The following is a 14,615-nucleotide window of genomic DNA, read 5'->3' as shown; positions in this document are numbered from 1 at the left end:
CAGAAGCCCCCCGAAAGTGAGAGTACCTTGTGTTCATGAGATGGAATAGAATACTCCGGTCTCCTCAATTCCATCCAAAGTCAGGGAGTAAAAAAGCATTACCGAGAGGAATATGACTTTCCTAAAAGGCAGGGTTTGAAAGTTTGAAGGTCGAAGTCAGACTATTAGAGTGGAGAGCTGTGCATATATCACCTATTCATTTTATAAATTTCTAAGTGAGGAAGCTCAGATTCAACAAGGTATAGGACATGAACGAATTTGTGTTAGAACAAGGACAAGAACTGGGTCATGATCATATTGGCAGTTGTCTATGGATGTGAGGATAAGGAAGTTGCCATCCATTGTTCTGTTCTCCAGCTCCTAGTTCAGTGCCTGCATAGAGTACCTGCTTTATGAGCACTGACTGAATGAATGCATGAACCGTATGACTGCATTTTATATTCCCCGTTAACCAGCCCAACTTGCACACTGTCCATTTCGGACCTACTTAACCTAAGTAATAAGATGAGGGTTCTTTCTACTGGCTATGACTAACACTTTTGTTCCTCTGAAATATTGCTTCCTCTTTGTTGAGGCACCAGGACAAACATCATCATGTTCACAGGATATGTGGGGTGTGGTATGACAAACAACTGGGGCTTCTTTTAATGTGACTGAAGATTTAGCAGCGTCAGTACAGACATCATTGGTAGTTAGACACCCTCAAGTGTGGTCTGGCAATCAGCAGAAGTAGCTGCCATTCATGTGATTGTGGAGGAAAGAGACAGTTGGAGAAAACACTTAGTTCATCTGGAGAGTTCAAACTGTGCCTAAACAGAGTCATCCTCTGACTCTTCCTCTGAAGAGCCCATGTTTTCACATCTTTCTTTTAATGGTATCCTGTTACTTCTGCTGCTGCTGCTACTTACAAGTAAGTGTGGTGTGGTTATTTACAGTTGGAGAATGATGCTGGACGGAGGGCAAGATAGCAAGAGATGCAAGGTGGTCCTCACAACATCATTTGTTGAGGTACAAGTTTGGAAGCCACCTAAATGTCCACCGGTGGAGGAGTAGGTAAATAAATGTGATATTTCATGATACACACAGTAAGCCTGACTGAATATACTGGTATAGAATGTCTCTCAATCACAATGCTTTTGAAAATACCAAGGGGTCAGCATAATGTACGCCAGGCTCCTCTTTGTGTGTATGCATTGGGAAGGAGAGGGCAAATCTAGACATTTCTTAATGTGGGCTCTAGGGAGGAGAACTGGGAAATGGGAAAAAGGTGGGGGAGGAAGTCAGACTTCTGATGCACTTTTTATACTGTTTGAAGGTCTTAACCTATAAATGTGTGTGTGCTGTAAAAGGAATTAGTTTTAAACCTCAAAACAACCTGTGAGTGGCTTCAAATATACAAGCTTCTTATTTGGCCAAAACTATTTATTCACTGTGCCCCTGGACCTTTTGAAAAAAAGAGAGATTTGTGTTTGGATAGCCACCCTTGATTGATGAGTAAGTAGTTCCTGACTGACAATGAGATTTTCTGTTCGTCTGTTCCAACAGCTGTGTCTTCTCATGTTCACAGAACTGTCCACAATTTTCTCCTAGTTCTCAAAGTGGTGGTTCTGATAGGAAGGGTCAAGGACCCACGATACCTGGAAACTGTTAGAAATACATGTTCTCAGACTCCACCGCAAACCAACTGTGCCAGGAACTGCAGTGGTGGAGTCCCCCATTCATGTTTTCACAAGGCTTCCTGGTGATTCTGTGGCTGCTCAAACATTAGCATAGTGAACCATCCTCCAAAGGGGGCATCAGCCGTGTTCTCCTCTGCATTCTATAGAGCTTTGTTTGCTGTATTCCTAAAATAAACTAGCCTTACTCAAGGTCTTGCTCTCCTTCCCTCTTTCTTCAGTGTCTTCAGAAGGGGAATACATAGTTGAGGTGGGTCAGGATGCCAGTTTGCCCTGCAGCTACAACCCCATCTCTTCAGAGAGTCTTGTGCCTGTGTGCTGGGGCAAGGAGTCCTGTCCTGTATTTGGATGTAAGGATTTGGTGCTCAGCACTGATGAAACGAATGTGAAAGATCAGAAATCCAGCAGATACCAGCTAAAGGGGAATTTACACAAAGGTGATGTGTCCCTGACCATAGTGAATGTGACTCCAGCTGACAGTGGGACCTATTGTTGTCGGATCCAGTTTAGAGGACCAATGAATGATTACAAACTAAATGTGGAGTTGATCATCAAACCAGGTGAGTGGAATCTTTGCATGCCTTCTCTATGCCTAAGATTCACATTTTAATCACAATAAACATTGATTTTTTACTACCTCTGAGTCCCCTAATTACAGTTCTGGGGATGGACCCTGAAGACCTAAAGTTTTATAAGCCCTACCTGTGATTTCCAGCAATGTTTAACACCCTCCAATATATTTTGAATGTCCTGGATGGTATCTACAGAACTGGAAGACAGCCTAGATTAGTGATTAGATACCCTAACTGCTCATTAGAATCACCTGGAAAAGCTAGGGTATGGTGGCACATGTCTGTAATCCTACTGACTTGGGAGGCTGAGGCAGGAAGATTGCAGGTTTGAGATTGGCCTCAGCAACTTAATGAGGACGTAAGCAACTTAGTGAGACCCTGTGTCAAAATACAAAATAAAAGGGCTTGGGATGTGGTTAAGCACCCCTGGATTCTCTCCCTGGTACAACAACAACAAGAAAATCATCTGCAGAGATCTTTTTAACTACTACAATGCTTAGGCCCCACCCACAAACAGAGAAATCAGCATTTCTGGAGATGGAATCCTGAACATCAGCTTTTCATGGATTCTACCCCAGATACAACCAGGATGTGAACCACTGGACTTTGCATGTGTGTTGGGGGAGGGGTTCAGGTTCTTGTATGTTTTAAGATTTATAGGGCACATACTTTGTGACCGAATGGGGCCAGGTTCCAATCCAACTCTGCATTGTACTAATTGCATAATCTTAGAAAAGTTATTTGAACCCTGTGACCTCCTCTGTAAAATATGATAATAATACTTACATATAGGCAACTGAATGGATAATATTTTATGCAAAGCCTTGGGTATGGCCACTTGTGTGATTCTTAGTTCCATTAATATTTAGACTGTCACAATGATGACTGCCTCTTACCTCTGTCAAAAGTTTGAAGTGTGTGTTCTCCCTCAATGAAGGAGTTCAGCTTGGTTTGGAAGCTGAGGATGTGTCTGTCTTCATTTATTGTCTTTCACATTTTTTCTGCTGCTCCTTTGATTCTCTGAAACAAGCTCTCTGCACTCAGAGAAGTCTCATCCTTAATGTTGGTTTCTGACATTAGCCAAGGTCAACCCAGCTCCAACTGCCCAGAGAGATGTTACTACAGTCCTTCCAAGGATGCTTACCACCGAGGGACATGGCTCAGGTAATACATGGGGCATAGGAGGAAGCCTTTAGCTGGTAACTGAGCTCAGAGGATGAGGCATGGATGTTTTTCTGCACCTGAAATAGTGTTTGAGGTGAAGGTGGTAGTGAAGACATCTTGAGTTCAGATTCTGGATTAGCTACACACTAGCTAAGTGACCTGGGCCAAGTTCTTTCACTTCTCAGGACATTAACTTCCTCTTCTGTTCAAAGAATGAGTTTGGAGACTTTTGGATTCCATGACCCAGTGAAGTTCCCCACCCATGCTAAGAAAGAATTTTGGTGATCTATATATTTGCCAAATAAGGAAAGAAAAGTATCTATTGCCATTATTTCATTAAAAAAAAACATTGTCTCTTAATCTTATTTAACTTTTAAACAATTAATAAAAGTATTTTATTTAAATATTAAGTAAATCTAACTTAATGGAAAAACTTATTACATCATCCTCATTATTTTCTGATTTATTCTTGGACCAGTGATATTTCTGCATGTATTCACCCCAATCCGTGTTCAGGGACTCTTAGATTAGATGACTTTTAGACTTCTCTCTAGCTGGAATAAAGCCCATCAGCTTCCTCAGATTAATTCTTTAGCTAGTTCACCAAGGTACTTCAGAAGAGAAGGTAGGACAGAATACAGACCTCAGGTCACCTTGATCAAGGATGTTAATGCTATGATTCCTGGTCCGAGTCTTTGTCTCTCTCAAATTCTATGAAGCTCGTTTTTTTTTTTTTTTTTTTTTTTTTCTGTAAATTGAGGTTAAAAATAGGGAAGTGTCACCTCATAATGCTATAGACCATATAAGTCATGCCTTAAGAGTTTTAAGTCAGAAAATGTATCTAAAATGCTTAGTTTCAGTACTGATTATAGTACTTACTCAATATAGGTTAGCTATTGCCATGAATAATATCAGAAGGAAGAATGAGATTATGGTTAACTACTTCAGTGACAAGTAGAATGGGTACAAAATCAAGCTCTTCTTATGAGCTCTGTAAAGTTTCCCACCTCTCTGAATCTCAATTTTCTCATCTGTGCAAGGAAGGCAATACCAGTGTCTACTTCATGAGGTACTATAAATAATAAACAGTAGGGGCTGAGGATGGGGCTCAGTGGTAGAGCACTTGCCTAGCTCATGTGAGGCACTGCGTTTGATCCTCAGTACCACATAAAAATAAATAAATAAAATTAAGGTATTGTGTCTAACTACAACTAAAAATAATAATAATAATAAGAGTAAACAGGATAATGTATGTGTAAATACAGCATAGAACCTGGCCTATAGAATTCATTTAAATATTAGTTATTATTATTATAGTCATTAACTTCACCTCTTTAAAGGTTCAGGCTTTGGTTGTTCTCTAGTGACTGGAAGCCGTCATCTCTTTTGTGATTAGTGAGGAAATTAAATACAGCAGGAACAGATGATCACCCACATTGTGGGCTAATCAATCATACAGGTGTTTATTATGTGCCATTGTTTTATTTTAAAGAACTTACAAATATAGACCTAGGTGGGACGTCAGGGATCATTTAGTTCCACTTTTCCACCCTGTGCTTCCATGCATCTTCCAATATCACCACTGAGTAGGTACCTGCTGTATATCACACATGCAGGCATACAGGACATAGGGAGTTCACTTCCTTGCCTATACCATGAGCCGAAGTCCCCTTCCCCTTAGATTTTGCTTGTTAGTTACTCTCCTCCAAGACAACAACAAAGGGGCCATCTCTTTCATCAGAGAATATAGGGACTTTACCTAGATAGAATTTCTGAGCTTTTCAAGGGCCTGATTTAAGAAAATAGTTGAATAAACAAACCAACAACGCCGCCGCCGCCGCCCCCTCCCCCAAAAGGCAATTGCTCCAAAACAGGAAAACAAAACTAAAAGTGAAGTTAATGAACATCTAACAACTTGCCTATATGTAACATTATGTCAATTAATCAAGGTGAGTCAATTCATAGGTAGTCTATGATTTTGTTTAATGTGATGTGGTTGCTTTTAATATGTTCAATATAAAGTGGAGTGAAGCCTTAAAAAGCCAGGGTTCCCAGGGCTGTGGAATGTGCTAAACCCACCTGAACACAGGACAAGTGTCCTCTCCCTTCTTCCTAAAGGAGGTGGGACTGGGTCATGGGTGAGTCCTCAGCTCTGGGAAGACTAGTTTGAATTCCAGATTTCTCATAGGTAAAGTACTTCTGTGATCATAGGTAAAGTACTTCTCTAAGACTCAGTCTCTTCATCTGAAAAAATGGGGAAAATACTCTTACATACCTGTTGTGGTGAGCACTAAATGGGATTGTGGCTTTAATAGTGCTAAGCACCATGTCTGGCACACAGACAGTGCTGAGCAGACAGGGACCACTGCATTTATACACTTTGATATTCTCTCTGCCTGCAACCCACCCACCTCCTGGGTTCTCCAGAAAGAAACACTGCAACTTCTTCCAACTGTCCCCCCCACCTTGGCTGATGGGGAAATCTGTGAAAATAGGCTTTGATAACTCAATGTGCTCCATCCATTTTATAGATCATTGTCATAGCAAATGAAGTTAAAAAAGAAGAAGAAGAGTCAGTCTTAACAGTTAGGCCAACAGCCAAAATTATAGGGAAGCAGAAACTGGATTTTCACTTGAAAATCTTGCATGTGGTTAAGATTCATGTTTACTTAGCAGTTCCATTGTGGTTTTTATACTTTAATTTGCTAAATTCCTTTCAGGTAATAGGCAAAATATAATCTTGTTCATATCTGTTTCTTAAATAATTTTAGGATGAGAGTATACCTTTATAATATTGAAATCATACTCTGCTAAACTATTATTTAGTTGAACCTGATATGCATCTTAAAGGGTTTAGACTTCAAGGTTTCCAGGAGACATCCATGGTGTTTAAGGAGTTTAAGAGTCTCTGACTTAGTCATAAAAATGAGGAAGCATGTTTTGTTTTCCCAAAGCTGACAAACAATTTGTGTTTAGAATATAGTGTCCACAAGATCAGGGTCTGGGGCCTGGGTTTGTGGCTCCATGGTAAAGTGCTTGCTTAGCATGTATGAGGTACTGGGTTTGATTCTCAGCACTGCATATAACTAAATAAAATAAAGTCCATTGACAAAACTAACAAAATATTTTTAAAAAAATATCAAGGTCTGTTCCATCAGGTTTGCTGCTCTCCCCTAAACCTGGCATAGAGTTATACATTATTCCTTGACTACTTAATCAGATAAAAGAAATAAACAAATCAACCAAAAGGAAAGATGGTGAGTTGACAGCTGAGCAGCGTGGTCTTTGAGGTTGTGAGGGTAGATGGTAGAGAATGTATGCTTGAAACCAAGTGGACCTATATTGGAAGGTCATTTCTATCATTCACTAAACTCTGTGACCTTGGAAAGTCACTTAACTTCCCTAACCCTCAGTAGCTTCATCTGTCTAAGGGGACTAACAGTCCTGACACTTTAGGATCCTTATTTCGAATGCTAAGTGAGATACTTCATTAAGAGTTTGGCACAATGCCTGGGTCCTGGTAAATTGTAGCTAGAGTTCTTATTTTCATTTGAAGGTAACCGAATACTCTGTCTCCCTCCTAATGAATAAATGTTAAACTTTTTCTAGAAAATGGATTTTTTTCATTTCTTTCAAAGTCTAATTAGAATATAATGACTGTCATCATTGCTATTGAATTTTTGTAGAAGCCACTAAAGCCCCTGTGGATAAAACAAACTACATATTCAATATAAGTCTTCCTGACAAAAATCTGTATTTCAGGAAATAGAAATAGTTAGGGTTCATTATCTAGATGAATGTTCCTGGTCATCCGAAGTTGATTTATAAGCAATCAGTAAATTCTGTTGTCTCTCAATTAGTTATTGTGAAGACGATGGGGAAGAACTAGTTTTAAGTAGGATTATAGACATCATTCAGCTTTTTCTGATACAAAAAAAAAAAATTTAACTATTGACTATCTTCCCTCATTTGTGTGTGTTTGTGCTTGTGTAGTGGAAACACAGACCCTGGGGACCTTCCATGATAAAAATCAAACAGTAAGTAATTTTTGTGTGTGTGTGCTAACAATCTCAACTGCATAAAGAAAATCTGGCTTTAGACGTCTTCTCACCTACCATTTCCTTGGGATGGAGGAGGCTTACCCCCCTTAGCTTCAGATTCCTTGTCTGTAATGCGTTGATGATGACAAACCGAAAAGAAGAAACATTAGCGTGTTGTCCCTCTTCTCAAATTTTACAGTTGTTACCACTGTGGAAGTTTCTAAGACTTTCTAGCTTCTTCCAATACACTTCTTCTTGCTTCCCTTATATCCCAGGCAAAAGGTTGATTCTGAAATTTGTTCATTTATATTGACAGAACATCAATCCGGAATATTCAAAGCCAAGAATTTATGTCATTAAAGCATAAAGTAATACTTGATTTTACCATAGTTTTAGTGTTCCCCACATTTCCAGAGTGAAAGAAAAATCACAAGAAATCAAGCTTGTAATGGTGACTTAAAAATTCTTTGAGGGCACATCTGGGAGTCTGTGTTACTTTGACTGAATCTCCTACCTGTATGTTCACATCTGGCCCTCAGCATCCCGTTTTTGTCCCTCCCTCTTTGCAATCAATGACTGCCTTTTGAGTACCTCTGTGTGACCACAGTGCTTACTGCACAATACTTTGCAGGCACAGTCCAGCTGCTGCAGAAATAATGTGCATTGAATAAATGTGTACATGTTTATTGAATAAATGAAAGGTTTAACTCTTCCCCAATTGTTTTAAAAGTCCCCACTACTACTGGTTTTAAAGGAAGACATGGACTGAAATTTTTGAAATAGGAGGATTTTTTATGTCTCTCGATTATCATAAAAATAAATTAATTAGAGAAGTAGCAATAATGTCTACCATTGATTGAACATTTATCATGTGTCAGGCCTTGTGCTAAGCATTTTATATTATATAAACTTAGGTTTTCCAATAATTCTGGAAGTTCACTTAACACTTGGTGATAGAGCTAAGATTTGAATCCAGCCCTGTTTGATTGCCAAGTCCTGGTTCTTTTGTTACATTATTTCTGGGAAAATAGGGGTTTCACTGCAAAGCATTCAGTGTGGACCACTCTGAAACTCTCTGGGGGGACACAGGGTATGCTAAAAGAACAGGACTCCACTCAAAAGCCCATTTTTTGGAGTGTGGGGCGAGATCCATTTATTAAGAGCTCTTTCTACAACCACAGTACAGAAGAGAATACTCCATTTCTTTGTTAACTCCAATAATTAAACTAATCCATTTCTTTCGTGGTTTGAGGCTTGTCTAAAAGGAGACAGATCAGGGGTAGTTTTAAAGTCCCTTCCATACTGTGATGCTGTGAAAGGGATGGTCTGACTCCAAATCTTGGTATTGGCTGAGTACACAGCTAATTTCTGAACATTTGCATCTTAAATCCTGTTTTGTGTTTGCATAGCAGATATCCACATTTGCTGATGAGTTCCAAAGCTTTGGAGCAACCACCAGAAGAGGCCTCTATATTGGAGTAGGAATCTCTGCTGGGTTGGCTCTTACGCTTATCTTTAGTGCTTTAATTCTCAAATGTAAGTTGTTGGATATGGTTTATCTTTCCCTCCGATAGGAACTGGAAATGTTGGAATGAGAACAAAACGAGATAAAATTTGACTTTGTGCTGGGCATGGTAACTCATGGTAACTCCCAGCAACTCCAGAGGCTGAAGCAGGAGGATTGGAGGCCAGCCTCAGCAACTTAGGGAGACCCTAAGCAACTTAGTGAGACCCTGTCTCAAAATTGAAAATAAAAAGGGCTGGGGATGTGGCTCAGTGGTAAAGTGGCCCTGGGTTAAATCCCCAGCACAAATATATATATATATATATATATATATATATATATATATATATATATATATATATATATTTGTGTGTGTGTATGTGTGTATATATATATATATATATATATATATTTGTATATATATATATATATATATATATATATATATATATATATATATATATATATTTGTGTGTGTGTATGTGTGTGTGTGTGTGTGTATAAAACTTTGTACCTAAAGGTGATTAGGTAGGCTAAATACCCACTATACTCCTAAACCCTCACAATAATAATAGCTAATAATTATTCAGTGATTACCACATGTCAGGCAGGTCCTGTGTCAAATGTTTCACATACATTTTATCATCATCACCATTAGCAAGTTTCAGAGCTGGGATTTAAATTCAGGCAGACTGATTCCAGTATCTTTTCTGCATATCATTAATTAAGAAGACTTTTTTTTTCAGTGCTGTGAATTATTGAACCCAGGGGTGCTCTACCACTGAGAGACATCCCAGCCCTTTTTTAAAAATTTTATTTATTTACTTTTATGTGGTGCTGAGGATCGAACCCAGTGCCTCACATGTGCTAGGCAAGTGCTCTGCCACTGAGCCACAACCCCAACCCCATCCCAGACCTTTTTATTTTTCATTTTGAGACAGGGACTCCCTAAATTGCTGAGGCTTGAACTTGTGATCCTCCTTCCTTAGCCTCCTGAGTAGCTGGGATCATAGGCGTGAGCTGCCATGCCTGACTCCTGTCAGCTCTTGAAGTGTAGCTTTTCCTTGTCTAACTGCCCAGTCAATAGCTCCACTTGGATATTTCACACATTTATCAAAACGGAGCTTCCAATTCTATGTTATTCCACCTTCCTTCTCTGGTCTTTTCCATCGTATTTTACCATTGTCTGTCTCGTTGTTTAAGCCAGAAATGCAGAAGTCATCCTGCTCCCATTCCTACCTCTTAAGATGCAGTCCAACTTCAGTTCCTGAAGTCTTTCTCCAAAATATATTTAAAATCCCTCATTCTGCATGTCTTGGCCACCACCTTACTATAAGGCACTGCCTTCTCTGCTTTCTTCCCATTTCTTTGTTCCTCCTCCCTCCTTCCTCCACATAGCTGACAGTGATACTAACACCCAAACAGACCATATCTCTGTCCTTCAGTGATTTCCTATAGGTCTTAAAATAAAACCCTAACTCCTTATCACGATGGAAAAGTCCTGTGGCCCCTAGTCACAGCTTACTCCTCAGCCTTCACCTGGGGCCGTTCGTTCTCTTAGCCACTTTTTGGTTTCAGAGAATCACCAAGATCTTTCCTAGGGCTTCTCTCTTCTTGGAAGGCTCCCCGTGGCTCTTGACACAGCTGACTCATTCTTTTCTTTCAGAGCTGAACTTAATGATAGTTTCTGAGAGTGTTGCCCTATTCTCTGTTTCAGTGTGGTTTTGGTTTCTCTCCTACATCACACTTTGAAATTATTTCGTTTTTCTACTTACTTACTCTTTTCTTTTCCTTCTACCCTATCTGCTTTCTTCTCTTTTTTCTCGTTTCTCCCATGCAAGCTTTGTGAAGTTAGGACTCACAATTCACCTTTGTGTCAACCATACCTAGCAAATTGCCAGACACTTAGAAGAGGCCTCGTGGTATTTGTTAAATAAGAAAATGCATCTTCTTTATTTTCTAGCATAGTACATAGAATAAACTAAGATACACATGGGGAGTTTGATTTAGTTTCTTCTAAGCAGAGACCAGATTTCCCTAAACAACAATTACCCACAGTGAGCCCATTTTATTTCTTATTTATTTTACCTAAGCACATTTATTCATTTTACTTTCCTCTGTACCTAGGGTATTCTCATAGGAAAAAGAAGTTACAGAATTCAAGGTAAGAATAGGAATGGGAGAAGGAGAATCTGAGCGGCCCCCTACCCTAATATAGCTTTGATTTTTGCCCTGAGAAGGTTTGGCCTGGGGTTTGGGGGGTCTAAGCTTGTATTTCTTTTGCCTGCAATCTAATTATGAAATGCAAATTTAACATGCTGCTCTGTTTGCTCCCTGATCCGGTTAGCTTCCTTAGTTCTAATGTTAAGGTATAGAATTTATCTCCCTATTATTAAGAAATGCTTATTTATCTCTGTATTAATGGGGATTTTTTTCAGTGAACTGAAACCTCAACTTATTGAGCACTTACTATGTCCAGGGGGGTCAGGGCTGGACACTGAGGTAACCAAAGTGAACAGGAAAACCAGTCTGTTTTCAGGGTTTTTATAGCCCCACTCAGGCTTTTCAGCTGATGATGTATAGGATCACCAGGGCACTTAAGCCAACTGATGCAGGACCAGCCCTGTAGCAACTGAATTGGAATTTTGATGATGAGGACTGAGCAGGTGTTTCTCTGAAAGCTCTCTGGGTGGTTCTGTTGTGTAGTCAGGGCTGAGAGTTAATTCGGGTCCCTGTCTTCATCATCATTCCTTACTATTTACACCATCCATTCCTGATCGACATAAGTCACACCCTTATCAGATTTTCCAGTTTTAGTAACATTTGGTGCATTACAAGAATGTAATGTATTTTGAGAAGCAAATGACTGTCCATTAAATACTATCTAAATCACTGATCATTTTAGACTAAGATAAATGTGGTATATTATAAAGACAAAATAACATGTAATAAGAAGTCAAAAAAGTAACAAGTAAAATATTCAATGATTAGTGTTCTTCATTAAAGCAGAAATTGGGAAATATGATTATTATTCAGAGGTAACATTGATAGGAATTAATTCATCATTTATGAAGTTATATGATTAATGTTCATCCCTGTCTACAAATTGTAAACTCCACAGAAAATTAGGAACTTGTCTGCCATATTAATGACTGTATCCCCAGAATAGTGCCTGATCCTATTAACAATCAATATTAATGATGGAATAAATTAGTATTTTTCACGGTTGACCTGTGAGGCAGGACTCACATTATTTCCATATTACAGACAAGGATACTAAAACACAAAGTTTACTAACACTTAACCTCTATGGGATTTTTGTGTTCCATTCAATTCTATCTCTCTAGTTGCATAGAACAGTGTATAACATACTAATTATTTCTTGAATGAAAACAAAACAGAGTGTACGCCTGTAATTCTAGCAACTCAGGAGGCTGAGGTAGAAGGATTGCAAGTTCAAGGCCAGCCTTAGCAATTTAGTGAGGCTCTAAGCAACTTAGTGGGGTCCTGTCACAAAATTAAAAACAACAACAAAAAAATATGGAAAGGGCTGGGAATGTGGCTCAGTGATTGACAGCCCCTGGGTTCAATCCCTGGTACTCAAACAACAACCACCACCAAAACCAAAACAACAACAAAAAAGATTTATGCAAATCTTAAAGCTAGCATGTATCAGAGAATTTGAACTCTCGTCTGATTGGATCTACAACATAATTGTTCCCATTTATTTTTCCTTTTGAAATTGTTCAAGCTCACAGAAAAATTGGAATGACAGTGCAAGGAACAACAGAACCTCCACCTGAACTCCACATGTGGCATGCGGCACATTCTGGCTTTGTCCATTTCTCCATATGCACAAGGGTTTTTCTGAACTATTTGTAAGGAAGTTGTAGACATCTTGACATTTCACCTAAACATTTCAGCTTTTGACCACTAAGAATAAGGATAAGCAGTTTTTCTATCTAAGAAAAATGAAGTTAATTCAGATTTTCTCAGATAGTCCCCGAATTATTTTATGGCTTTTCCCCCCAGTCGACATCCAATCAAAGATCATACATGTCTCTTCAGCAAAGCCTAATCTTATTATTATTATTATTATTATTATTGGTATCAGAAATTGAACTCAGGGGAACCTGGCCACTGAGCCACATCCCCAGCCCTATTTTGTATTTTATTTAGAGACAGGGTCTAACTGAGTTGCCATTGCTGAGGCTGGCTTTGAACTCGCGATCCTCCTGTTTTCAGCCTCCTGAGCTGCGGGGATTACAGGCGCATGCCTCCACACCCATCTTAAAGCCTAATCTTTTAACCTCGTTCCATGTTGCCTGCGGAATGCTTAAATCAACCCCAACACTTTTCTTTTCACAGTCTCATCACGCTGGCCAACCCCCGTCCCTCAGGATTGGCAAATGCAGCAGCAGACAGGATGCGCTCAGAGGAGAACATCTACATCATTGAGGAAAACATATATGAGATGGAGGACCCGAATGAGGACTACTGCTATATCAGCAGTGAGCAGCAATACTGACCACCTCTGGGTTCTCACCTTTTTATGCCATTGAATCCAGCACCTTCATTTTTGACCTTGGTGTTGTTTTTTTCAAAACTAAGACGTGTCAGCTAACTGGTTTTACAGGTTCTGTCCAGGGGCATGAAGAAGAGTGTTCCTATTTTCTGGAGATAATTAGCTCACATTGGGGTTCAACCGTGACCTTTGCTGTACATCATTACCTCTGTATCCCAGCTAACAGGGGTATCCAACCCAGAGACTGCCAATCATGGGCATTAGACTTCAAATGTACTTTTATGCACATTAGGGATTCTTGATATGAAATCTCTCCAAGAAATTCAGGCTTATGATGTGACTGTGAAGCTCCTGAAAATGTAGAGTATACTGTGTGTCGAGACATGTGCTTTTCTTCTTCAGTACAGACAGTCTAAAGGGGCACTGATTTTCATGGAGGTCTATAATCCTTAAAAGGGTCCAATAAGCCGAATGTTGTGGTACATACCTGTAATCCCAGCAATTTGGGAGATTGAGGCAAGAGGATTCCAAGTTGGAGGCCAGCTTCAGCAACTTGGCAAGGCCCTAAGTGACTTATGGAGATACTATCTTAAAATAAAAAATAAAAAGCTTGAAAAAAAAAGAAAAAGAAGAAAGAAAAGAAAAAAAAAAGGTTAAGTTACGAAAGGAGGGGCTGGGGCTGGGGCTAAGCGGTAGGTTGAGTGATCACCTAGCACGTGCAAGGTGCTGGGTTCGATCCTCAGCACCACATAAAAATAAAGGTATTGTGTCCAATTATAACTAAAAAATAAATAAAAAAGAAAGGAATGATCTTGAAGTTTCCCTCTGAGTTTATGCTTTTTTGAATGTTGCCTGTCCAATGGTAAGTGCTCACCTCTGCCTCAGTTAAGAAGACAACTCAGCAGGCCTGTGGTGTGGCCGGAGAACATGGGGAAAAGGAGTGTGTGTGTGTGTGTGTGTGTGTGTGTGTGTGGCCAAGTTTTGCTTGTTGCACTCTCAAAGGGAAATATCTCTGCCCAACTTCTCCATTCATGGAGAGAACTGGAGCTGTATTTTCACAGAAGAACTAGTGACTGAGACTCTGTTTCCTGATGAAAAGGAGGCAAAGGCTTCCAGCAATCTGTCTTGTCAGCA

General features: G+C 39.5%; 1 protein-coding gene across 4 annotated transcripts; it reads left to right on the top strand.

The window, feature by feature from the left end:
- The first annotated feature begins 620 nt into the window (after nucleotides 1-620).
- On the top strand, nucleotides 621-14,279 carry Havcr2 (hepatitis A virus cellular receptor 2). 4 transcript variants are annotated; one of them, XM_046459954.2, is made up of 7 exons: nucleotides 621-910; nucleotides 1,898-2,236; nucleotides 3,329-3,412; nucleotides 7,406-7,449; nucleotides 8,865-8,988; nucleotides 11,084-11,120; nucleotides 13,325-14,279. In XM_046459954.2, the coding sequence occupies exons 1-7, from the start codon at nucleotides 850-852 to the stop codon at nucleotides 13,482-13,484; spliced, it is 849 nt and encodes a 282-aa protein (XP_046315910.1). In that variant the 5' UTR covers nucleotides 621-849; the 3' UTR covers nucleotides 13,485-14,279. The 4 variants fall into 4 exon arrangements, with proteins under 4 accessions (XP_046315910.1, XP_046315909.1, XP_046315914.1 ...); XM_046459953.2 differs by having other exon boundaries at nucleotides 8,862-8,988; XM_046459958.2 differs by lacking the exon at nucleotides 3,329-3,412.
- The last annotated feature ends 336 nt before the right edge of the window (nucleotides 14,280-14,615 follow it).

Source organism: Marmota monax, unplaced genomic scaffold (genome assembly GCF_021218885.2).
Source record: "Marmota monax isolate L192 unplaced genomic scaffold, Marmota_monax_Labrador192_F-V1.1 WCK01_AAM20220418_F8-fsc00229, whole genome shotgun sequence".
In the NCBI taxonomy this organism is placed as follows: domain Eukaryota; kingdom Metazoa; phylum Chordata; class Mammalia; order Rodentia; family Sciuridae; genus Marmota; species Marmota monax.
This window is presented reverse-complemented; position numbering and strand designations above follow the sequence as displayed.